The sequence below is a fragment of the Heloderma suspectum genome, chromosome 3, assembly GCF_057233095.1.
Source record: "Heloderma suspectum isolate Gila_16-S chromosome 3, 16-S_ref, whole genome shotgun sequence".
In the NCBI taxonomy this organism is placed as follows: domain Eukaryota; kingdom Metazoa; phylum Chordata; class Lepidosauria; order Squamata; family Helodermatidae; genus Heloderma; species Heloderma suspectum.
The window spans coordinates 212128739-212155461 of NC_139460.1; the positions used below are offsets into that span (position 1 = coordinate 212128739).

Below are 26723 nucleotides of genomic sequence, written 5' to 3' on the forward strand. Positions count from 1 at the left end.
AGCCTCAACTCGAGCCATAAGCTCTCGCTGCCACTCAGAGCATGAGAGAGCAACCCTGTTTAAGTCAGTCTCAGGGTGTTCGATGGAGCTTTTGCCCCAGATAAGGGTGCACAGGGCTGCTTGCCGTCTAGGGCTGCATGCACTTTATACAGGGCCAAAGTACTGTGTGCGCGCGGGCGCATTCGGGGGAGAGTCCCGTGAATTCAGCTTTCCTAGGCGGGAAGGAGCAATGGTAGTAACCTCTGGCTGCGAGAGCTGGACCATAAGGAAGGCTGAGCGAAGGAAGATAGATGCTTTTGAACTGTGGTGCTGGAGGACAATTCTGAGAGTGCCTTGGACTGCAAGAAGATCAAACCAGTCCATACTCCAGGAAATAAAGCCAGACTGCTCACTTGAGGGAATGATATTAAAGGCAAAACTGAAGTACTTTGGCCACATCATGAGAAGACAGGATACCCTGGAGAAGATGCTGATGCTAGGGAAGGTGGAAGGCAAAAGGAAGAGGGGCCGACCAAGGGCAAGATGGATGGATGACATTCTGGAGGTGACGGACTCGACCTTGGGGGAGCTGGGGGTGGCGACGGCCGACAGGAAGCTCTGGCGTGGGCTGGCCCATGAGGTCACGAGGAGTCGGGAGCGACTGACCGAATAAACAACAACAAAAGGCGGGCAGGCCGGCGGCGGTTCGGGCCGCAGCAGCAGCAGCAGCAGCAGCAGGTGGCTCTCTGCATGGCCCTGCCCCTCGTGCGGAGCCGGGCCAGCTCTTCCCCGCCCCCTGCCAGGAACAGCTCGGTTCCCTTGGTAGCGGCGGCAGCAGCAGCAGCAGCAGCGAGCGAGCGCGAGCCGCTGCCCGTCCACGCGGCTCCAGGATGTCTCCGTCGCCGCTTCCTCGGCGCGCCGTGCAACTGGCGCCGAGCTCGCTGGCTCTGGTGTTGCGCCGCCTGCAGCAGCAACGGGAAGAGAAGGAAGAGGCAGCCCCGGACGAGCCCGAGCCGGGCTGCTGCTGCAGCGACCGCGGCGAGGCCGTCTTCCAGGCGTTCCGGCGCGCCAACGCCGCCTGCTACTGGAACGCCGGGCTGGCGCGCGCCGTGGCGAGGGTCTGGCTGCAAGGCTGGCTGCGGGGCGGCGTGCTCCTGCTGCAAGGCCCGGCCGCCCCTCTGCAGCTCCTCCGCGACGCTTGGCTCCGCAGGGCGCTGCGCCCCCCCGAGGGCTTCCTCATCAGGGCTGTGGGTGAGTGAGCGAGCGGGAGCCAGCCAGCCAGCCAGCCAGCGGACAGGCCACCCGTCCAACCAGCCGCTGTCGCACCGGTCCCGCCAGGAAAAGTGAGCCTTTCTCCCAGGCTCGCTTGCCGGCGTTCGGCTCTGAAAAGCCTGAAAATTCCCGGTTCCGCCAAACTCCGCCCCCAACCCGCCAGCTTCTGTCGTGGCTCCTCCCTTAACCCTGCGGATCCAGTCCTGGTTCTGCCCCCCCATCGGCCAGATGCAACCTGAATCTGCCCCTGGGGCCTGGATCCATCCACCAGGTTCTGCCCAGGCGTTGCTTAACCTGGTGTTGACCCCGTTTGAAATCGAAAGGGAGGGGGGGATGGCATCCCTAAGAATGAGATTAGGCCCTGAGCACAAGCAGTAGTCATCTGAGTGCTTTTGAGCACATGCAGAGTACTTTTTCTCAGTCCCCTGAATTACCAGCCAGTTTTTGTCACCCCTGAAATGTGAAGTGTCGGGCTTCCAGGGCAGGTGGGTGTAGCTTCCACCTGAGCTTGAGCCCTAGTACCTCTTCCTTAGAATGTAAGGATGTGATCCGACAACCACACTTACACCCAGCTCCGAAAGACGATAGTTGTTACAATCTCCCAGGTCAAAGGAGAGCTTCTGAAGAAGGGGCCACACAAATCGTCTCTTTCAAAGCAGCCATCACCCCCTCCCATAAAGAAGCATTAGCCACCTCTTGGATCCACCCAATCAGTCCCCTCTGGTTTGCTGTTAACAGCCATGAGGGGCATGGGTCAAGCACACAGGTGGTTGTCTGAACCCCTCCCAGAAGTATGTCAACATGCTCGGGGTACATCAATTGAAATGGATCCCATAGAGACTAGACAGTGCTCTGGACACCTCCACAGCAACTGTATCAGTAACGGTGTTAGATTTTGGCATGAATATGACTGATTTTACCCTCAAAGTGCCTAGCAAATTTGTCACAGCAGGCCTCTGAGGCCACCAGGGTCTGTCTGTAATAAAGAAAGCTCTGCTGTACAACTGCTTGAGGATGCAATGGCAATAGAGAAGTAAGAATGCTTTGCTACTTTCACTGCAGCAATGTAGGCACAATAACGTGCAGTCACTTGTGCCTGGTGATAGTTGCTTTGAGACTTGCACCATCTGTGTTCCAGCTGTCATCCTTCCTGATTCACAGCCTGTAGCTGCTCAGAGAACCAGGGAGCTGGTTGGGCTCCACGTCATGGGAGAGGACACTTAGGAGCGCTCGTGTCAACATCCCTCTCTATCTCACAATTCCATGGGGAGACCAGGCCTTTGACAGGAGTGCCAACAGGAAACTCCCCAAGAATATTCAGGAATCCTTTGGATTCCATAAGTCTCCAAGGAAGGACCATCTTAATGGGCCCACCACCCCTGTGGAAGAGGTTAGTCACTGGCGATCTAAACTTTACCAGGAAGCTAATTATATGTTCCTACATACCAGGAAATGAGGTCAACCGAGATTGCTGTAGGGCAGCATATGCATGCAGTTTTAAAAAATGGATTTGCCATAGATGTTACAGGATGCATGTCATGTATGTGCTAAGCTAAAGCAGGGGTGTGCAACTGTGGTACGTCTGGAGGGCATATTTGCCCCTGGATCCACGCTGCACTCCACAGAGTGCTATGCAGCCCGTGGGGTGCCTTGAAAAATAATGTTGGCTTGCTGCTGAAATTCAGTAGCAAACTGCTTCATTGCACTCCATAGCACTGTAAGGGTTAAATTTAGCTTGTTTTCAAGCTGAAAGTGACCCTTTTAGCACTCCCTAACTGATACGACATGCTAAAACAGTCAAATTTAGCTTGCAAACAAGCTAAGTGTAATACTTTTTTAAAAATGTAAAGTACCATCATTCTGTCTTTAAAAAAAAAAAATTGCTTCTGCCAAATTTGGCAGCATAGCAGGGGCTGCATGCCGCCTGCAGGCTGCATGTTACCCACTCTTGATGTGAAGTATGAAAGATCCCTTAAGGTAGATAACTGGTAGCACTGTTGGTCCCTCAGAAGGAGAGATGTTACATTAGTACTTTGATCAGCAATGAGAAGAAACCCCTGCAAATGTCACTTATCACAACTGCATACCTGTATTTGGCCTCTGAATTGGAAAAGGTGGAGGGGCAGCAGGAGGTATTCCTGAGTGGGCTGGTTTTGGTCAATGGGCTGTTGGTTGCTAACTCCTACATTAAAACAAATAAATAATTACTTCTACCTTCCATATCACCCAGTTGTAAAACACATTTATTGTCTTTACAATAAAATCAGAAGAGAATCATGAAACATTTGAACTCTAAGAAGAGTTATGAAATTAGTAATTACTGCTAGTGGTTGTTATAAAAGCATTAAAAGGTCTCTTGCATGTGTAATGCAGTGTTAGGTGTCAAGAGTGAGGTTGGACTCTAAGTAACATTTGTGAATATATACAGCATCCAGGAATGATGGTGGCTAGAACTTCTAGACAAATTATAGCCAACATGCGGAAACCACTTTAAGGGTGTGATCCTATGCATGTTTAGACAGGAAAAACGTCCTACGTCTAGCCCGGAGAGATGAGGCATGCTGGGAATTGTAGGACTTCTTCTGTCATACATGCATGAGATTGCACCCTAAATTGCTCCTAAGTGGTGGCTCCCCGCATGTGATGTGTTGTGGAGTAGACCACTTTCTTTGTGCTATTGCAGATTTTTTTATATATATATATTTTGTTTGTGATAGTGTAGAGAAAATTTCCAAATGAGTTGCGCATTTACAGCTCACCACATGGTTTGTTTTAAACTAGCCTCCAAGTGTGTGCTAGTCTTTAGCTTGTTTATTAATCTGTAGGAAAAGGATGTGATTTTCATGGACGCAGGTGGCTTCTTTTCTTCTGTTTCTCTCCAATAATTTCAAGGTCTTCCCGCCCCACTGTGTGTTGGGAGGAACTTGATTACTGTAATACAGGTTAAAAGAAGATAAGGCAAGTGAGCTGTTACCTCTTATTGAGCCAGCAATTTTTTTTTAATAGTGGAAGTGACCATCTGGACTATGAATTCCTTTTTATGATTAGGCAATCTAAACGCCAGTTTCCTGTCAGTTGGGGGTTTCATTTTGACTGTAATCTCTTCATTGCCCTAAGGGCCCCTTAGCTCATCAGGCACAACCTTGTGGTCAACCTATTGTTTGTGTGGGGGAAAGATGGAGGGATGGGGAGAGGGTAAATAAGAATTCACTACACAATGTAGGCACTCCAAAGATTAATCTTTTCCTTTTTTGCTTGCTCTGTGGGGTTAGGAAGAGTATGCTACTTTTTAATTGAAAAAAGAGGACAGGCCTTTTATGTCAGAGGGAAATAATCTCCTCTGGGGGAAGCCAGATGCCCTCTAGGTAAACAACTGACTAAAAAAAAGAAAGAGAAAATAAAATACCTTCAAGCAGGATGAGAATATTGCTTCTTTTACTCACTGAGATGTTAGCAATTGTTGCGTTGCCTCAGTAAAACTAGAGTTCCTCTATATTTTCCCCACCTTAAACCCAGTCACTTAAATATTTATATTTGTGTGGTTTCACTTTGGTGAATATTAATCTCCCTAAGCATTGGAAATGGGACTTTGTATGGATTTTGTGGCACCTGCATGTATAATACAACCAGTATGGTAGAGAAAACACGACTGTTCCCATAAACATAGCAATTTTCTGTAGTATAATTGCCTGTAGTATGGTACTCTTGATTCCATATACATGAAAGCCAACACATAAAGGAAATGGTTACAAATGCTGGATCCTAGAAACAGTATTGTAAGTTTTCACTTAACAGTTATCTCCTTGATCCTGCAATTGGATCCATCTGGGAGACTCTTGTGCCCATATGGAGTTCTGTTGAAGTTAACCGCCAAGTAATACAATTTATTTAGTGTTAGTGGGTCAGGAATTTCTTCCAAGAGGGAATGCAAGTGGTCTCATATTCAGGTGCTGGGAATCCATTGAGGAGATTGCACAGAGTTCTTTGTAGAAACTTTCTTGATCGAAGTAGATGAAAGTTCTCAGGATCCTCACTTAATTATTCAACCCTGGTTCTCTGAGTTCGTTAATTCAGAATGGTTATGGTACAATCCTATGCACGTTTAGACAGAAGAAAAGCCCTAGAACTCCCAGCATTCCCTAGCCAGTATGGCTAGCTGGGGAATCCTGGGAGTTATAGGACTTTTTTCTGTCTACGTACGCATAGGATTGTGCACTAAATTTCCTTACGTCACGTTTGAAAAGACAGTGCTGCTAGTGCTTACCTCCAGATGAACAGGAAGAGGTCAGAGTCCCAACAAAAACAAAAGACAGCTGCACCAGTGTTTACATTCCTGACACCTTTCAAGCTTCTCTTTATCAAGGGCAATTGATTTCTTCAAAACTTCCAAATAATGCTTAGAACTCCTGGCTTCTAACTCATTAGAGGTGAGATTTGTTTAGGAGCTGTTCTTCTTCCTCTTGGTTCAACCTCGGATTATTATTTTGACAGTAAGGATCAGATTAAGAGTGGTATAAACCCGAGCTAATATATGTAGGAGTCTTCTAAAGTGGTAAAAATACAAGAAGAAGAATGCTTAGGAAAAGTGCCATATATTAAGTGGGTCACACATATCATCACAATATCTTTGCAACAGACCTGTAAAAAAGGTCAGTAATGAGGCTAAACTAGATGATGGTAGAATTGGGTCTGCTGTAATGAGTGGAGTAGGGCAACTTAAAGCACAGCAGAGGCAGGCCGGACTTGGACGTTCCTCACATAGGTCTGCAATCCTATACCCACTCAGTGACTGACAGACTGCTGAATAGACATGTGTAGGATTGAATTGTCAGCCTTGCAAATAGGCTTAAAGAAGTCAGGTCCATGGTTGACCAGATCTCTCCCTACCACCCTTTCTTTCTTCTGCCTGCCTGATTGTCACTACAACCTTATTCTTCCTGTTAGAGTCAAGCAATCCTGGAACTATGCTTTCCATAAGGGGACTTAATTACAAGTGTGTGTATACATGGTGGGTGTGTGGGAATCCTAGTCTTTGCATGCATAATATGGCCCAGATTCAATCATTAGCATGTCCAGTTAAAAGTATCTCAGGTAGCAGAGCTAAGAAATAACTATTTGAGACAGAGCCACTACAAGTCCAAGAAAAGCAATAGTGAGCCATGTTGTAGAATGGGATTTATACAGTTACTGTGCCACCTATAAGAGAAACAGATTGAGATCTTGAATTACTAGATCTTGAAGAGGATAATTTCCTTCTCCTGACAAACAAACAAACACAAACCCCAACTTACTTTCTTTGCTGCCACACCACTAGAAGTCGGGTGGGATCTGCTGGTTAAGTCCCCTAAAAGTCTAACCTTCCCACAGTCCACAGTCCCCATTTGGATGCATTCCTTGCAGCTGTCCACACAACATGCTAACCCACACTCAGTGGTTGCATGTGGGTTGTTTTGAACTGTGGGTTGTTTGTTGAACCATGGGTTAGCATGTTGTCTGAACACAGATAGACTAGCTTAACTATGTAGTGTAGCTTATTTTCTTGAACAAACCACCTTGAGAACCCATCATTTGTTGTTGGGTTGTTCAGGGTGATTAACAAGTCACACTGCATGGTTAACAAACCACTTTGGCTGCATTCAGACAACATCCTAACCGATGGTTCAACAAACAACCCATTGTTCAAAACAACCTACACTCAACCACTGAGTGTGTGTTAGCGTGTTGTATGTGAGGTCAAAATCCCGACCACAATGGCTAGGAAACCACCCTGGCTAGCCACCCCTTTGTAGTGGGGTTAAGGGGGCCAGGGAGGCTTACCATGTCGTGTTGCGGGATCCCTTGTTAAGAATGGCTGCTTCATGTGAAAATGTGTCAGCCATAAGGATGGCAGCCTAGAGCATCCGCCACTTCTGGCTACACCCTAGGCAGCATGGCCATACTCTATGGTTGCTGTTGCATAGTGATGAATGGAACGGCTGGTGTGCAACATTTCCCAGCGCAACAGCTGCTGGGATAAGCAGCGGTGGGAGGACGATGTGGTAATGATGGAATGCGGATGGGTAAATAAACTACAGTGCACCACACAGTTGCCAGTCATGTGATGGGCACGCGCATCGTAGTTAGCCTAACCCTTCCTGCTCTGTATTTACCCTAACCAGCCTTCCCCTGTTTGTGTGTGAATGGGGCTATTATGTTTTTGGCAGTTTTGCTGGGCTTAGTGAATCTACACCACAACGTTTCCTTTCTCCCCCCACCCCTTACTGCTGGTAAGTGTGGAAATAATTGAGCATTAAGTGCGAAAAAGGCCATAATATAACTTTTACTTAGCAATGAAAATACTAACAACGAAAAGAGTAATGGAGAAATTGATTTCTATTTACAGCACTTGAGCAAGAGATAAAAGCAAGAAAAATAAAAGGTGGAATAAATATATTTCATTTTCTATACTTATTGTAAGACTGTAGTCCTATACCCACTTACATAGGTGTAAGCCCCATTAAAGCCAATAGGATTTAGTTCTGAGTAGACATGCACAGAATTGCATTGTAAGATGGAAAAGGGCAAGTATAATATTTCCTGTTACAGAATACACGGAGAGCCTCCAATGTCATCCCAGCTTCAAGCAAAGGGATTACCATTCTGTCTGTCCTTCCCAGACTCCTCCTCTTCTTTACTTACAATTAGGTCAGTAATTTTCCAGGGGATTCTGGTAAATCCAGTTCCTGGAACTTTTTGGATCTAGCACCTTCTGTCTACTAGAGAGAGGCACTGATTAACAATAGGTTGAGATTTATTATTTCAATTTATATCGCTCCCTCTTGCATTTTCACACACCCAAGGCAGTTGAGAAGATTTGCATTATTAACACATGTCTCTCTAATAATAACACATTATTAATATAGCAGTAGTCCAGCCTTGAGAGGCTGGTTTTGGCTAACCTCAGAGCACAAACAGGGTACACATTATTGATTTCTTAACAGAAACAGTATAAGCTAGGGATGTCAGAGAAACCTGCAATGAACAAAGAGTTGGGATTTTGATGAATCTGACTAGCAGATTCCACAGTGGACCAGCTTTTCCCCTGTCAGGCAGATTCTGCAGACTTGCGGACCATTTTTCTCACTTTCCCAGTTTTGCACAAATTTCATCATAAAAATATGGGAAAAAATGTAAGGCCCCAAATGCGCATTTCCCCATATGCTAATGTGTGAAAATGCACATTTGGGGGGATTTTGTGCATTTGGGGAGATTTGTGCATTTTTGCACCTGGGGATTTGCGCAAATTTGGGAACTAAAACAATCCAAATCCAGCAATGGGCGGACTGTGGAATGAAAGGTGCCTGACAATCCATGAAACACAGCCGGAACGGATTTTACACAATCCCTACATCCCTAGTATAAGCACAGAGATTGGGTGGAGGAGTCATTTCACAGCAAGCCATGAAGACCAGTGGCTTGACTCCGCATTAAGGCATCTACATATGGGTTGTCTGTGGCATGGGAGAGAGGGGGAGGCGTGATTGCCACTTGTCTGCTCACCCCGGGAACAACTATTTTCCCCAACCCAAGAAAGAAGACAAGTGGCCAATGGCACTAATTATAGACTGAGGCAACTGAAGAGGTTGTTTCAGGCTAACTGATTATAGAACAGAAGAAGAGCTGTGCTGGGTCAGGCTGAAGGTCTGTATAGTCCAGCATTCTGTTCCCACAGTGGCTATGTAAAAACCACAGGCAGAATATGAGTACAATAGCAACCTCTTGCTCATGTTCCCAAGCATACTGGCTCTAATCCTGGTGGTAATATATAGCCATTATCACTAGCAACCCTGAATAGCCTTATCCTTCATGAATTTGTGTAGTCCTTTTTTAAAGCCATCCAAGTTGGTGGCCATCACTACATCTTGTGGCAATGAATTCCACAGATAAACTATGTGCTATGTGAATAAATATTTCCTTTTGTCTGTCCTGAATTTCCTATCACTCAGCTTCATTGGATGACCCCGGGTTGCAGTATTATGAGAGAGGGAGAAAAACTGGGTTAACGTTTATATTGTGCTGTCCACCACAACCTCAAGATCCTTTTGCTCGTCACTCACCACAAGCTCAGACCCCTCAAAATGGAACAAAAGGGAATATAGAATATTGAGATCTTTAGCCATTGATGCATACAGAGGTCTGTGTGCAAAATGGTATAGGGGTTCCAGGTTGCAATAGATGCTGTGTGTAAACAGTGGCTTGGTTCACAAATAACAGCAACCTTGAGAATGGGTTGTTGTTGAATTTGTGTGTCCTTGTGACTATTGTGACAGGACAGTGGAATAACACTGGGGGAAAGAGCCATTTTAACTTTCACAGAGCGGGCCTGCTAGCAATGTTAGTTATAGTGCTTGAATTGGGAAGTGTAAAAATAAGTGTCACTTGTGAAATGTTTCTCTATCTTGTTTTAAGTATATCAGAGGAATCTCTCTCTCTCTCTCTCTCTCTCTCTCTCTGCTTATTACAGTTGCCCTTTTAATGGGCAGTCTCCTAAGTAGCTAAATTTCCTAACTGACAGTGACTGAAAAAAATAGCATAAAGGATTTGTTTCCTTGTCATGTTTGCCATTAATCAATAGGCATTTTATTGCAACATCATTACTTTCACACAAGCAGGTCTGAAACAAACTACAGTTGGATTACAGGACTCCTAAACTATCTTGAGGCTTCCCTGAAAAGACACAGAGAAGGGTGCTTTGGAGCTTGGATTGCAGTTTACTGATTATCTTGGATCATTTTTGACATGGAAATGTGGGCAGTCTGTGGAGTGATTATAGAACAATGTAATAGATGCCTTATGCATGGCAGTTAATCATTAAGCTACATGCTAGTTGTATGTCAATTTACAGGCTTGCTTGAGCCTGTAGATCTGAAGTGTATACATTTTACAATAAAATGCCTAAACTTAAAGGTGGTAATTATTAACACTTGTACAGGAAATGTTTGAACAACAACTTGTAACAGAGGAGAAAGTTAACAGCTGTTCACCCAGAGAGAATTCTCTCAGGGTCTTTCCAGATGACAGCTTCCCCCCCTCCCTATTTTATTCTTTGCCCCTTCATCTTGATCAATTGCTGGTGGTGCAGTATCCTACTCCCACGTAAGGGTGTAGTTTTCCTGCAGAGGAATAGTGTTTCGATTTTCTCTTTTTAAAAGGGGAAGATGTGAGGCCCTACACTGGAAAGGCTGAGTGCAGTGTTTCCACATAGCTGTGGGGGGAGTGGGGGGAGAAGTGATAAAGTTTACAAAATTGCTGGGTCCTGTCTGTGATAGCTTTGTTTTAATGCATTATGGGCCACTTAACTCCTGTGCTGAACTTACTAGAATGCTCTTGTGCTGCTCCTGCCTATTTTAATAGAACTTGTGCTGGAGATTGTGTGGGTGGCTTTTGTCTCTAGTTAGCATTCTGGCACTGTTTGGATAAGCCAAGTAAAAATGCATTTCCACACCTTAAATCTGACAACAGTTGGTATACTGTAGCTTGAGAACTCAGAAGGACTCATGGTAGAACCATATAACACGCTACACAGGACAGGCATCTATGGCCCAACAAGGCATATCTTCCTCTTACATCTGTTCTTTTAGTGTTTTCATTCCTCCCTCATTCCATAAAAATGTCTAGCTGCCTGTGACTTGCCTTTGTGGCTTTACCTTGTAACGTATTCCATATGTGTGCTGGGCTTTGAGTGAAATGGTTTCAATTTCAACCCGGTGGCTCCTTTCCCTCCCCACTCCCACACCAAATATCTCCTAAGGGCAAGAACAAGGCCTGTGTTATATATGAGCTCCAGGACCACAACCATCCGCTTCTGATTTTTGTACCTCATATTTTGATCGCTGAGCCCAAATAATTCTTTCTTCCTTCCTCATTTTAGCTATTGCTCAGTATCATTTTCTAGGTATTTTATATTAACTGTTAAACTTTGAATGACTATATTTCTGTGCACCCTCTGGAGTATTTTGGTTTTATGTTTCTCCAAAATCAATGGCCTCTTTCAGTTACTGACACAGTAATTTGAAAGATATCAATCCCACGGTGTCTCTTGAAATGCCTTGTGCTTTCCTACCCTACTACAACTTTTTTAGCCGTTTTGAAATCAGGGCTGATTCATATGATCACTGAGAGCATGGGTGCTTCCAGACGAGGCATTTGTTGTGCAGTCACCCTGCCTCATTTACTGAATTTTACAGGGGTCCCGACATTGTAACCCTCATGTGTTTTCCCACTGCTGCTTCTGTCCTTTTTTTTTTTAACCATACAAATCTGTTAAAAAGGAGAAGACAGAATGGCTGCATAACACCTTTTGATTGGTGGTACTAGGAGGTGGCCATCTGGAATGATCTGTTCCTTCCCGTGCCCCAGTGGTCTGCCTGCCCAAGCTACTGTTTGCGGCTCCCATTCGCAATAATCGGAGCCGCAAAAAGCGCAAGGAGGGGGGCATAGATCTCCCTTAAAAAGACTTGCTGGAGACTTCGGGAAGTGTGGATTAGAAGCAGGGCACCCCCAAGCATCAGGTCAACACTAAAACCCTGAAGATAACCTTGCTAAAGAAGTGATCCAGGACCGGTCCCCTTTTCCCATCCTGTCAACTGCTGTCAAAGTTGCCTACATGTAGTCCTGATCTTGTATGCTTCACACTGCAGTTGGTTCCCTTCAATAGCTGAAACATACAAGGCAATAGGCCAATATATATATTCTTTTCGACAGCTGCAACTGCACACTTGCGCAGCTGCAAAAAGCCGACTTTTTAACAAATAATGTAATAACAACAACAACATTTGAACACCTTCCTGGGTCTGAAAAGATAATTTAAAAAATATATTCTGGACACATCTGTGCAAATCTCAGGGCATGAAAAAATTTTTTTTAAGGGGCTGGTGAATGAGTGACAGCCGCTCCAGAGTGCTGTTTGGGCATTGTTGGAGGGGCTGTCACTGCAACGCAGGTGAGATTGCTTGGGAAGAGCAGCAGAGCTTTTTTCCGGTCTTGCTGAGTAGCTTGCTGCCAATCAGCACAACCCACGATGGGTTGGCTGTGCCAGGTTTGGATGACACACCAACCTATCATGGGTTAAACAACCCCAAGAACAAGCCATGGGTTGTCAGGATGGCTTGTTGGTGAAAAATAAGCCACCCTGTGGGAAGCGGTCCAATGATACGACAACCCACCGTGCCTTGTTTCACACAACAACCCCCAACTGGGTGTCATCCAAACCCAGTCTGCCACTTTGAGCTCCTTGGGCAAAAGGTGGGATAGAAATCAAATTAGTGGTAAGAATTCTGTGCATGTGTGTATACACATCTTTTCCCAGAGTATAATAATTCCTGCAGATCTGCTTTGCTGTACTACATGGTGGAATGCTCAACTTAGTTAAAGGAATCCTTTGTCCTTTCATGCTTCCTATATGTAGAAATAATGCCTGCTAAGCAGCCAGTGAAGCCCTTCTAGCCACCAGTTACTTCTAAAACCATTAACTCCAAAGTATATTAGCTTCAGCGCACGAAAGTGTAGTGAAGTGCATTGTGTGGTTGTTAATCTGTCAGCAGATACAGATAGCATTTTTAAAAATGTTCATGCTTTAAAAGAATTCAAAATTGTAGGGGCCCCAAGTCCATTGTTCAGTTACATTCTATAATAGATGGAGCTCTGGGCGTCAAAACGAAAACTCTTCCAAGGCCCATTATATTTACTGGATAGATGTGAGCCCCTGAGCTGTAGTTACTGATGGAAGAATCATGGAATTTCATGTGTGGGTAGGGAAGCTGGTATTAGCATATATCTTACTGATACAGGGATAACTCAAGCTCTTCTGGGGTCCCTCCACCTGCAGAGGAAGAGGTTTGGGGCTGAAAGATCAAAGGAAAGTGTGAGTGCTTGGAGGCTAAATTCGAAGTGAGCACAATACGTTACACTCTATACTGCTTACATGGCACAGATGTTAAAGTGGGTGCCTTAATGTTCAATATTCTATTCATTTATTTTGGTGCATGAGTGATTTTTTAAAGTGTTTTAGCTCTTTTCTAGAACTGCAGGTTTTTTATCCTAGAATCCCGTGTCGGTATAGTTTAGATATTTGCCCTGATGGAACACCATTGTATAAATAAATTCCCTATGCTGTTGCGGCTACACTACATGGCAGTCAGTGGTGGCAGAGGTTCTAGTCAGAGTTGCAATGGAAACCTGCTGGACTAGGTTCCCTTGCACCTTGTGGGTAGAAGAGGATACCCCTGGAAATGAGGAAAGGAGGAGGCAGTCCTCCTCTACTTAGTGTAGATTACAGGGACATGAAAACATGGAGAATGGAAGCTGATACTGGGAACTGCTGAGACAATGCCAGAATCCCCATTCCTAGCAATATGGGCGAAGGAGGCAGTGGCTTTTACCATTGCCAGAACTTGTGGTAATGGTAGATGAAAGTAGATAGTTACTGCCACTCCTGCTCCTGGCCAGGATCCACAGAGTGTTTTGCATGTGCCTAATGCGCTTCCACAGTAGTAGTGTGGGTTTTCTGGGAAAACCTTGAATTGGATTTTTTTCTGGAAATTTTCCTAAGCAAATTAGGCCAATTTGCATTGGGTAATTTCCATTGGAAAAGTTTTAGTTGGCATTGGAAAGTGTTCAGATGCCCTAGAGAGTGATCTCATTTAACATGTTTATTTTACTTGTATTTAGTAAACAACAAAGCTAAACAAAGTACCCCATGTTATTTTTTTTGTCCCAGCACACCACAATATTTGACCTGAAATATCTGAGGGAGGAAATTAAAGCACACTTAGGGCAGCAATCTTGACCAGATAGGCGACCACCTCTGAATTCAGAGGCGACCACCTATCCTAAGCAACACAGGAGAGGCACGGGGGGGATCGTTCCCTCCGCATCTCTTCTGCTTTGCTCTTTTTTGCTATACAGCCGTTTTCAGCTGTCTAGCGGCGGGGGGCCTGACTGGGAGAGGAAGCTGCCATATGACATATAGGATGTGTCGTATGGGCAGCTCCGTTCTCCCCACCCCGGAATGCCACCCAGCCCCGCCCCGTTTCAGTCGCTCCATGCTCGTCTTCCGAACGTGGAGGGTGGGGCTTCTCTGCGCTGCCTCAGAGGCAGCCCGGACGAGGGGGGAGGTCGGATTTCTGGGAACCGATCTCAGAGCGTAGGCTCCGAGGTTGGTTCCCGGAAAGGAGCATATCCTATTGCGCTCTAGACAGTGTCTAGTGGCCATAGGATTGCTCCCTTAATATGATTTAAATGTTTTATTATGTAGAATTTTAATTGGTATACTTGTAAAATTTTAAAGAGAATAGCATGTATTTCCCGTATTGTTTAAATTTAAGGAAAAAGTAAATGTATTGAAAGCTGCTGACAGAGTAATAAATCTTAGCAACCCAAAGAACTGTGTATGATATGCTGACAAACGCTCATTTATTTCAACAGAGTTCAACTGTCTTCCACTGAGGTTATTGGGGTTCTTTCACGTTCACTATTACTATTTATTAGTTGCATTTCACACTGAGACATATATGTATTTTAATGACATATACATATTCTCTCACCTACTTGCTAGGGATAAGCACCTGAAAAAACACTGACACTACCAAGCTGGCCTAATACTGTATTTGCAGTTAGCATCCATTCATTGTTACTAATGAACTTACAAAATGGAAAATTTTCTGCAGAAAAATAAAGCACTAGAAAAGTACCTGGAAAATTTTCTACCCCACTTCACTGTTTCACACCCACACTAAGAAGTTTCTAAATTCCCTTTCTGACTACAGCTCACTGTGTCTCACTGAGGTGGTTCAGACAATTAGCAGTGCACCACCAGTTGTTTCCCCTTCCCCTGCGTGTGCTGGTCACGTGACCGGGATTACCCTAATTACCCACGCCCACATCACAGGTTGCTGTGTCGTCCAAACCCAGCATGCGGTGCAGGCATAGTGCATTTTCACCCACCCTACAACCCATACTGCAAGCCGCGGGTTGTAGGGTGGGTGAAAATGAACTATGGCCGCGCCGTGCACCAGGTTTGGGTGACACAGTAACCCATGATGCGGCGTGGGCAATTAGGGTAATCCTGGTCACATGAGCAGCAGGGATGGGGGAAATGGACGCTGCATTCTTTCTCCTACTGACTGTCCAAACCTGGACATTGAATGCCACTCCTAAGGCCCCCACAACTTTTCAACAGTAAATTTTCAGGAGCACAAGAACTGAGTGGTTGGGGGCACCTTAAAAGCCTCAGCACATATCCTTTAGATCCTAGCCACTGTTTTTAGAGCGTTTAACATGATCATACAGCATATCACTACTTAATTTTTTTTGCCTTTCTATTAGAGGAGCTGAGAAAAATGTTACCTAGTTAAGAATTAACCACCTTTTGTCTGTGGCCTTCAAATTAAAATTTTATCTATAGAGGTTAAGAACGAAAAGGTAGAAAATAAAAGGCTGCAAACTAATGACCTTCTAACTAGTACTTGCCTTAATAGTGAAAGTCTCTGCTCCAAATACGGTGAAATTTGAAACTACTTGTTATTTCCAGCAAAACCTTTTTGCCACTAAATAATTGCAATACTCATATTTTTATAGTTGCCTTTGTGAATTTCAATTTAAAATAAATTTTGCCTGTAGTCAGTTTTAAAATACCATGACATTTTCTGTAGATTTTTAAACAAATGAACAGAACAGGAAAAAGGGGCTTCTATTTTGCCCTATCCTAGGGCTAGCAAAGGAGCTATTGGTAAAGGAGAGGGGAGACAGGGAAATAAAGTAAAGTTTGTATCATTATTTTGAATGGTTTAGCAGCCTGTGTAGTTGGGAACATCATGTCAGCATGTTAAAATATAAGGGAAATGTGTGGTTTGTAAGCAGCACACCTAACGTTTGCTTAAATATCCAAACATTCATGAATCTTGCACTAGCCACTTGTTCTATGGTGATATACCCTCAACCAACACTGCATACGTCTAATGAGGGATGACAACTCAGCAGGGGTTTGTGTATTTATATGCTGCTTGAATTCCTTTTATGACTGCCTGTCTTTCATCTCTGTTCCATGTTTTGATCCCATCTGGCAAACGAGCACAGGTTTGAAAACTCAAGGCCCATGGTCCATTAATATTGGACTTAAGAAGTACTGAGTTTTATCATTCATAATAATTGTATGCATTCATGCCTTTTAATGATGCTCTCCAAATGTCTTGATGGTCTGAAATGCACAGAATATCTTTGTACTGGATCAAATAGTCATTAAATCAGGCCAAGGAAAGCTCACAAGCAGGGCAAGATGGAGATATCCGACCCTCTTTATTTCCACCATGTGGAACTGACAGGTGTACTGCGTCAGATCATGGAGGCTTTATTCCTACCTATCAGCCATGAAAAGATGTATGCTCTTAATTTATCTGAGCCTTCTATTTATACTCTTGGTTATCACAAAAAATCCTGTGGACATTAAATTCACAAGTTAACTGCATGCCGTGTGACAGTTCTGCAACATTATTCTACAGGCATGAATGTTTAGAAGAAAAATAGGATTGAAACTTTTTGTGTTTCCAGATTTGGTTACTGATCATTTAGAGTGTTTGGAGAATTAAAGGAACAGTCTGGCCAAATGCTGGTTTCTGTCAAAAGAGACCTATATAGACAAGGCTTTGTATATACTTTATGCTTAAAAATAAAAATCACCACCCAGGCATTCCAACTTCAGTGCAATGAAGAGCTGTATTCTGTACCCTATATGAATTATACAAAGAAAGCAAATTTGCATAATATCTCTTGTTTTGCATAATGCTGATTTTACTAGGCATGAGACTGGCAAAGACATTGAACTCATTTCCCAAAACACTGGAAATCTTTTTTTAAATGAATATAACAACTACATACATACATACATATATACATCTATAATTAGACTTAAAAGTTAGATCTTTGTAAACAAAGAGTATGGATATTGTATACTGCCACTTTAAGAGGCAAGGCCAGAAAGAGCCATTTGGCCTGCATAATCTCCGGGGAGGCCAGGACAATCCTGGGTTTTTATGACAGTACCAGTTTCAAAGTCACTCTGTGTTCCTGTAAAGTATAATATATAGCTCTTGAGTGTGAAGGCATCCAGTGTGTGTTGCTGTTCCTTATATACAAAACTGTGGTGACGAGGATGGGATTGTCTAATGCTGGGAAACAAATCTGAGATTATGCCACCATTGTTTTTCCCTTTGCTTCTCTATATTGCTGCTGTGGGAAAAAGAAAAGAAAATGGCCGCATTGCACTATATTTTTTTTCTTTTGTGATTTTTTACAAAACAAACAAAACATTACAAAACCTAAAAAAAAAAGAACAAAATAAAAATACAACATGTTCAAAAATCCTCCGTTTCTAATATTACAATATGAGAGAGAGAGAGAGAGAAAATATGTTACACATAACTTCAGTAAAAGCAGACCAAATAGCCACATATAAGTCCATTTGCAAGTTACGCCTATATACCGCTCTTTCAAATGTTGCTAGTGTTGTTAAGTCTATAGGCGGTGAGCTTTTATCCTTCCAATATCATAGTATCGGTCTTTTAGCAACCAAAAGGGCACGAAAAATCCATTTGCACTGACCACGTGTTACATTCCAAGAAGCAGGTAAATAGTTTAAAAGAATATGTACATCAGTAAATATTAAAGAGCTTTCCCGTACAAAATTTATCTGTACAATAACTTCCTCTCAAAAGGAGGCAGCCATTGGGCATTTCCAAAACATATGAATAAAAGAAGCATTGACTGCATTACACCTCCATCAATTAGCTGAATTTGACAAACCTTTACTAAAAATCGTTGTGGCATCCAATAGAAACGAGCTTTTGCTGAATAAGGTGTAACCAAAGATCCATTGAAATATCCGATACAGACGCCAAAATGGCAGTCCATTGATTAAGCAAAATAGGATGTTCCACTTCCATTCCTGCTGTAAACCACTTGTAGCATATTTATTCATTGATAATAAATGTTTATAAACCTGAATCCTAGGTGGATACATCTGATCAGCTTTAGTAAGTATTTCCAATAGCGAAGGAGACTTCAAGGCAGTAAAAGCCGCAGGACCAAATCTAGATACCAACAAATGTTTCAATTGCAAGTACTGCCATTCTGCTGAAGCTGGCAGATCAAATTGACCTCATAAAGTTGAAAATAACAAAAACTCATCATCAACCCCCACTAATTGATCTAAAGTAAAGATCATCTTATCTGTCCAGGTCCACCATAAAAACATTTTCTTGCCAATTCTTAAATCTGGATTTCCCCATAAAGTCAATTTAGCATGGGAAAATGGATCAAACTGTAATTGACATGACATTATATGCCAAACTTCCCTAACTGCCAAAATTGTGGGAGGAGCTCTGTCTACCTTAATATGCTGAGAACCTAATGCCATCCATTTAAAGAGAGGCCCCAGACAAGAAGATTCCAATACTGACCACGGAGGAAACTCTAATTTGAGTGGAAAAGACCAAACTTTAGTAGAGGTCAGCAAATAGACCCAATGGTACATAGCTAGATCCGGAAAACCGAACTCTCCTTCATTAATTGGAAGTTGCATCTTTTTAAAAGATATTCTTGGTGGCGAGGAACCCCAAAAGAATTTATGAAACAAAGCATTGAGGTTTTGAAAATATTTACCAGGTATTAAGTATAGGGATCCCACATATAACATAAATAATTCGGGGCAGGGGTGTTGCTAGGTTCTTAAAAGATCTGGGGCATAGGCCCATAACACAAATTTGTGCATATCTCTCTCTCTCTCCACACACATACACACAGGAGTCTAAGTGCATGTTTAATATATGTGTGTGTGTGTGGTGTGTGTGTATAGATTACATACATACATATATAAGATATGTGCACTGACCCCCACCCCACTTCAACTCAGACTCCGATTCAGCATTTTGGAAAACATCCTGCTTCTGCTCTGGCCAATTTGTAGTTGGACCACTTCAGCTCAGCACCAAACCTGAGTCAATGTTTGGAGAAATTAGTCTTTATGCTTCCTGTTGACTACCATGGGAACTTAGAAAAAAATTGTTAACTTTTTTCTCTTGATCAGAACTGGATGATCATTTCAGGCATAGTAGCCCCCTAGAAGGGGATTACACCTGCCCAATGTCAGAAAAATAGGTGCACAGTTTATATTGTGATTTTCTTTCAAAGGGAACTGCCAATAGCATTTTTATTCCTTGGAAGAATTGAATAAAAATTTCAGGATTCATTGCCCCATCAGAGGAGATCATGTCTGCCAAATTTCAGCATGATAGCCACAAGGGTTTTTGTACAAGGGTGGCCTTGACATTTTGAGGTCTCCAAAAGAGGACATACTTATCTCCCTACATTCCTTGTGGATCATTGTTCTGAAAATTACAGACAGCCTACAGTTGTCCCTAAGTAAGAAACCAGCAAAGTTTCAGAAGGATAGGTGCAGCAGTTCATGTGGAAGAGGTGTTCTCCAGTTTGGGGGAGGGAGTGATTTGCTTTCCCTTCCATTCACCCCTTCCCCAATAGTTTTTGGGTAAATTTGTAAGACAATGCACAGGTCATTAGAGGTGTCCCCCAGGCAAGAAACCTGCAAAGTTTCTGAAGGATATACATGCATTCTAATTTAGAATGACTAGAATTTATTTACATTTCACCAACGTTAGCAGTAGGGGAACATGGGTGGGAAGGTGCTATTGCACTCATGTCCTGCTTGTGGGTTTCCTATGGTTGGCCACTGTGTGAACACAATGCTGGACTAGATAGACCTTGGTCTGATGCAGCATGGCTCTTCTTATGTTCTTAAATAGAGAGTGCCTCTGAGCATGTGCAGAATGTTTTTCTTTCACCGCTGAGCACTTACATTCTCCCCCTACCAATTCTGTTCCCTTCCATGCAACCATCCCTCCTCATCCTACCATCCTCCAGCAACTCTTCATCAAAACAGATGTCTTGTTTTGTGCAGCTCTTCTCTGCCTTCTTGTTATGCACAAGCTCTCACTGTATCTTCCTCCCCATAACTTCATTTGTGCCAAGATTTCACCAGGATTCAGCCAATGAGTCTGTTTTCAAAACTAGGGCTAAGTTATGGAGAAACTCTGAGCATGCACTAAGTGCCTTACCCTCACCACTGAAGCTAGAGTTCATGCAAAAAAAACCCCAAACCCACAAATGACAAAACATGCATAGGACTGAGCTGAAAGGGTAGTCAATTCATTAAACAGAATTGCGTAGGCATTGTATTAAGCCTGCGGTGCCATGCTCACAACTCAGGACTTATTTCTGAGTAAACATGAGGAACATCAAGGTGCAGACCTCCCTGCAAAAGTAACTTGTGCTGGAATCCTATGCGCACTTTCATGAGGGTAAGCCTCATTAAACATAATGGGACTTCTCAGTAGGCATATGTAGGATTGCATAAATTAGCAATATTTATCTCTCCTCCACTTAAAAAACAACCCAAAAACTCCTTAAAGCTTTCTGTTCAGAGGAACATAGGAACCTGCGTGTACTGAGTCAGACCCTGGGTCCATCTAGTCCAGTATTGTCAACACTGACTGGCAGCAGCGGCTCTCCAGGGTTCAGGCAGGATTCTTTCCTAGCCCTACTTGGAGATGCCAGGGATTGAACCTGGGACCTTCTGCATGCCAAGCAGGTGCTCTGCCACTGAGCTACAGCTCTTCCTATTGCTCGATAATGGCAACTGACAAACAGCCCCAGATTTGTTTCTCTGCAATCATGTGAACCCACTTTTCTCAAAGGCTTGAGTGAGAAGGAGCAAAACAAAAAGAAGGAAATGTGCGTGGGGGTGGGGGGCAGAGAGAATTCCCTAAGCCAAGTGGCTCCTTTCAGAGAGGTAGTACTTCAGAGGACTTTAGGAGGCTGTGGACGGTTTGTACTGCACGTACTTAAATGAACTTTATGAGGTGAGGTGGCTGAGGGCTTTTTCTAGCTTTTTTAAAACTGTAGAACCTATTTAAAAGCTCCAGCAGTTTCTCAGTCATGACACCACATAGTCCTAACCCTCCCTTTGGGATTATTTGAGCCCTACAGCTGTTCAGGAGAAATTAAAGTGGAGGGAGAGAAAGAAGTTTGTGGAGGCTGATTGGATCCTTTGCTGTACTGAAGCTACTAAACTTCTGCAGAAGCCAAAGTTTCCAGTTCAGGGCAGTAAAATCAGATGCTGTGTGAAATACCACTATTTCACATGGAGCTCTTTCTTCCCTTCCTTCTCCCTCTTTAAAATTTTGTTGCAGGCAAGCTCACAACAGTGGGCATGAAAGAGCAGAAAAGAAACGTAGGGGGAGGGAGGTTTTTTGCACCTCAAAAGAACCCTACACCAGAGATTAGGGATAGTGACCTACTAATGGTCACCTTAAACACATTCTGATTGGGATTTCTAATCCCCTGGGTGACTTGACAGTTTTTACTTTTTGTTTTAGACTTTGAGAAAAGGAAATTTTACTCATGGCTAGCATAAACTGTCTGAAATTCGGTAGGTTCAGTCATCTCTATAGGTGCTTCCAGGTCCCCAAATTCCATGCACATATGTGGAAGCACAAAAAAATTATAGCTCTTCTTTGACACATTTTCTTGAAAATAGCAAACTTTACCTGTGACTAGCACAAAAATAATTGGACTTAACTGCCTGAAATTGGGCAGGTTCTGTCAGCTCCACAGGGGCTACCAGGTTTCCAAATTCCATACACTTATGTGAAAGAACAAAGAAATTATAGCTCTTTGCTTTGACACATTTTCTTGGAAAAAGCACATTTTACCTGTGGCAAGCGCAAAAGCCACTAGGCCTAACTGTCTGAAATTTGGCAGGCTCAGTCATTCTGTGGGGGCTGGCAGGTCCGGGGCCTGTGCCCAGGTGGGCCGTTTCCTAACGATGCCCCTGATTTGGGGTTTGGTACTCATCTTAAGTGTATTCACCTTACCCCATAAACTCAGCTTTAAAGATGCCCATCTATCTATATCTTGTTAAATATCATTAATCAACTTGTTTACATTTAAACGAATCATTTGAGATATATCTCAAAGAATAATTATTCCCAGATAAGTAATGAACTCTGGGCACTATCGAAATTGCCAGTTTGCTAATACACTAGAGTATATCCTATGTCCAATCAGCATTATTTTTGACTTTGACCAATTAATTGAATAGCTGGACAATTTACCGAAGTTATTAATCAATTTCATCAAAGCTGGAACTGACAACTGGAGCCTCGAGATAAACAACAAACGATCATCGATCGTTGATAAACAACGATTAGCATAAAGACTAATTTTAAATTCTAATCCAAAATGGACAAATCCATGAAGACTATTATTTTGTCTAATAGCACATGCCAGGGGTTCCAAACATAAATTGAATATCAATGGGGAAAGTGGGTGACCTTGTCTGGTGCCCTGCCCTAGTAAAACTAAAAGCTGAGAATAAACCGTTAGTTGTTATTCTCACTCTAAGAGCTGAATATAAAATTTTAAACCATTCCAAAAATTCTATAGGGAAAGCAAAATTAGTCAATGTAGTAAAAATAAATTTCCAATGAATTTGTCGAAGGCTTTTTCTGCATCCAAGGAAACGATGGCCACCTGATCAGTTCTTTCAGAGTTTAAAGCAACCAGATCAACAACTAATCTAAGACTATCAGCCCCCTGTCTATTTTTAATAAATTCCACCTGGTCTGGTCTAACCAATACAGCCATGACCTGTTGGAAACTATCGGCCAAGATTACTGTTAGTATTTTGATATCTACATTAATTAATCATATAGGTCGATAGTTTGTGCAATAGGTATGGTCCTTGCTTGGCTTAGGAAACACAGTAATATAAACATCATTTAACAATGAAGAAAGGGAGTCCACTTCAACAATATGGTTACAGAGGCAATACAACTTTGGGCCTAAAAAAATAGAGAATATATTATACCATTCATCTGGGAATCCATCCGGTCCAGGTGATTTCCCAGTATTCATTTTCGTTATTGCATTCATAATTTCCTCTAAAGGCAGAGGAGCTAAAAGGAGCTGTTGTGAAGAATCTAAACGTGGAAGATTAATCTGAGGAAAAAAGTGTCCATATCTTGCACTGATATCTTATTACTGGTACTATACAGATCAGAATAAAACTTTAAAAATTGTGAGTTTATGTCTGTAGGAGAAGTATATACTTTGCCACTCCCATCTTTAATAGCTGAAATAACATTTTGATGTTGGTGCTGTTTAAGACAATGTGCAAGAATCTTACTAGGATGTTCACCATTTCCCCAGTATATCTGTCATAGACAAGTCAGAGCAAATTCCGCCTGTTGTGAAAGGATATTATTCAACTCATACTTAGTATTCTGTAGCTCTTGATAAAAGATGTGCTGTGGGGGAAGTGGCAAACTGAGTTATGAGAGATTTCAGCTTCTTATTTAAGTGCGTCTGTTGAGTTTTTTAAAGCTTTTTTTGATAAGCATAAGAGATAATTTGGACCCTTATAAAAGCTTTACTAGCCTTCCATTCAGTGGCGCATGAACCTGCTGTACCCTTGTTAGTATTGAAATACTCTATTAGTTCAGCTAACATCTGGGTTTTACACTTCTCATTAAGAAGTGAAACATTAAAACACCAAAGACCAGGGGCCCTAGGAGTATCAGAAAATTGCAGTTCCAAACATACTGGGGCATTATCTGACACTACCAATATATCAATCTTGCAATCTTTGATTTGACATACTAAAGTTAAAGAAATAAAAAAATAGTCTAATCTAAAGCAGTTATGGTGAACTGGTGAAATATACTCTCTGTCAGCAGGATGTAAAATTCTCCAAGCATCAGTTAAACCATATTCCATCATATAGGCCTGGAGTGCCAGTCTCACTGCAGATTGAGTCTTGGGAGAAGGTATACTCCTATCTAACAAAAGATCTAAGACCTCATTGAAGTCCCTGCCCACAATCAAATAATCATAGGTAATATCAACCAGTTTAGCAAAACAATCATGAAACATAGCTGGAGAATCAATATTTGGCCCATATACATTGATCATAACAATTAATTTGTTCATATACCTAATATGCATTGGGCCATATTAAAGAATTTGATGTGAAACAACCAGCATCTTGGGACTCATGTGCAGAAAAGCTAATAGAATTGAAGGTGCAGAACAGAAGTGTGCGATCCTACTAACTGTCTGTCGGGCAAAAACATTTGCCATTGTTTTCTCACAGCACCTGCTTCACCAAGCACTAATACCTATGCTGAACTGATTGCTTTGCTGAAGGCACATTTTTGCCCAACGCCCTCTGTTACCTAATAGAGGTTCCACATCTTTATGCCAGCAAAAGTATAGCTTACTATGTGGTGGAGTTACCTCGCCTTGCTGAATTTTGTGAACTTGATGATCTCTTAGGTGGCCTGATCTGTCTCATTAGTTTGGCGCTTATACTTACAAACTCAAAACAAAAACTCAGGATTCAAACTCTGCTTAGTTGAACTCATGTCTAGTAATCTTCTATACTAATATCCCTGGCTTCCCTACCTCCTCCCCTGCTAGCCCCACAGTTGTCCTCGGTTGACCCATGCACCAGCCTGGGTCGAGCATCTATGCCCACAGGTGCTACTTCCTCCCCTATTGGTTTTCACTTAACCATTGCCACCAGATAAAAGATTTTGCGGGGTGAATTTACCGATGTCTTTGCCCTGCTCTTTTGCAAGCCCGAACCCAGCGATAAAGATAGGACCCGTGACCGGGATCCTGAGCAGAGCAAAGCTCACAAGGTGCCTTGCACCTGGGCGAACTGGTTGCCAGGTTTTTTAATTTACGCTGGCATCCTCCAACAGAGATTCCCTGAGAGGGCTTGGGTTCTCACCAAGTACCTCAACATAATATACAGGGCTTACACCGAATATGAAGGGAGCGCATGGCTGGCCTACGATGAGGCCTTCCGAAGGAGGGCCGCCATTGACCCCTCCATGCGCTGGGACCTGAAGGACCAGGACCTTTGGCTCCAATTTATGACCCCTTCCAGGCCAGGCTTCGGCGACAGGTCCGACAACGGCCACATCCTGGCCAAGCTGTCACCTGCAATAGCCGCCAGGCCTATTGCGGGTACAGGGGTTCAACACCGCTGGCTGTGCTGGGAGTTCAGCTCCAAAGGTTCCTGCTCCCGAAACCCATGCCGCTTCCGGCATGAGTGCTCCCCTTGTGGCGGTCAACACTCCTGCTCCTCTTGCCCAAGAGCCAGAGGTTGGAGAGGTCCCCCAAGGGATGGCCGTGGTGGCAGAAAACAGGGCGGTGGGCATCCTCCCCCTCCCAAAGGGCCCCAGCCCAGTTAAGATTCTTCCACTCCTTCAACTTCTAGGGCGTTACCCAAATCGGCGGCAGCGATCTTCTTGGAACGCGGCTTCACACTGGGTTTCAGGATCCCCTTTAAGGGTCTGCGCAAGCCGTATTTGACCGGTAACCACCGGTCTGTTCTTTGCATGCGGCGCTTGGTGCAAGATAAAATTAACAAAGACGTTCAGTCAGGTCGGGTCATTGGCCGCTTTTCCTCGGCCCCGCTACTCAACCTGCGGATTTCCCCTTTGGGAATTATCCCCAAGAAATCGCCCGGTGAGTTCAGGTTAATTCATGACCTCTCTTTCCCCAAGGGCCAGTTGGTTAACAATGAAATCCCATGTTCTGTGCATTATACATCCTTTGACACTGCGGTAGCCATGATAAGAGCCCTGGGCCACGGGGCATTGATGGGCAAGTGTGATATCAAATCCGCTTTTCGCATTTTGCCTATCAATCCTCTGGATTTTGATTTGCTGGGATTCTCCTTCCAGGACAAATTTTACATCGACCGCGCCCTCCCTATGGGATGCTCCATCTCTTGCGCCATGTTTGAAACGTTTAGTGCCTTTCTGGAATGGGCCATATGGGATAAGACGGGCTGCGGCGATGTGGTCCTTTATTTGGATGACTTCCTGTTTGCTGGACCCGGGGACGGCAGTCAATGCTCTGACCTGATTAGGGCATTCATATCCCTTTCCTCAGATTTAGGTGTCCCTTTGGCACACGAGAAGACAGAGGGCCCAGCTGTTACTTTGACGTTCTTAGGGATCGAGCTCGATACCCTCGCACAGTGTTCTCGTCTCCCTCACGATAAATTGCTGGTACTTAAGAATAAGCTCCAGTCCATCTTGCACCTTCGTAAAGTCTCCCTTAGAGCCCTCCAAGAAGTCGTTGGCCATTTGAACTTCGCTTGTAGGGTGGTGGCCTACAACGCGCCTTCCTGCAACGGCTCTGCTGGGCAATGCAGGGTCTTCAACTCCCGCATCATCGCTCCAGAGTCACCTCCGCTATGCGCATGGACCTGCGGGTATGGCTTAAATTCCTGAGGGACTTTAATGGCATCTCCTTTTGGAGGCGCGAGTTACTTCTACGAGCCGACA

General features: G+C 43.6%; 1 protein-coding gene and 1 non-coding gene across 3 annotated transcripts in view; one reads left to right on the forward strand and one right to left on the reverse strand.

Moving 5' to 3' along the window:
- Window positions 1–791: 791 nt before the first annotated feature.
- Window positions 792–26723, forward strand: part of STOX1 (storkhead box 1) — a 51835-nt gene continuing 25903 nt past the window's right edge. For both annotated transcript variants that reach the window (XM_084845433.1, XM_084845434.1), the window contains exon 1: window positions 792–1230. In XM_084845433.1, the coding sequence (XP_084701559.1) occupies window positions 870–1230 (361 nt within the window). In that variant the 5' untranslated portion in view covers window positions 792–869. The remainder of the gene's footprint in view (window positions 1231–26723) is intronic.
- Window positions 20902–20970, reverse strand: TRNAA-GGC (transfer RNA alanine (anticodon GGC)). The gene has a single exon. It is a non-coding gene; the product is annotated as a tRNA-Ala (tRNA).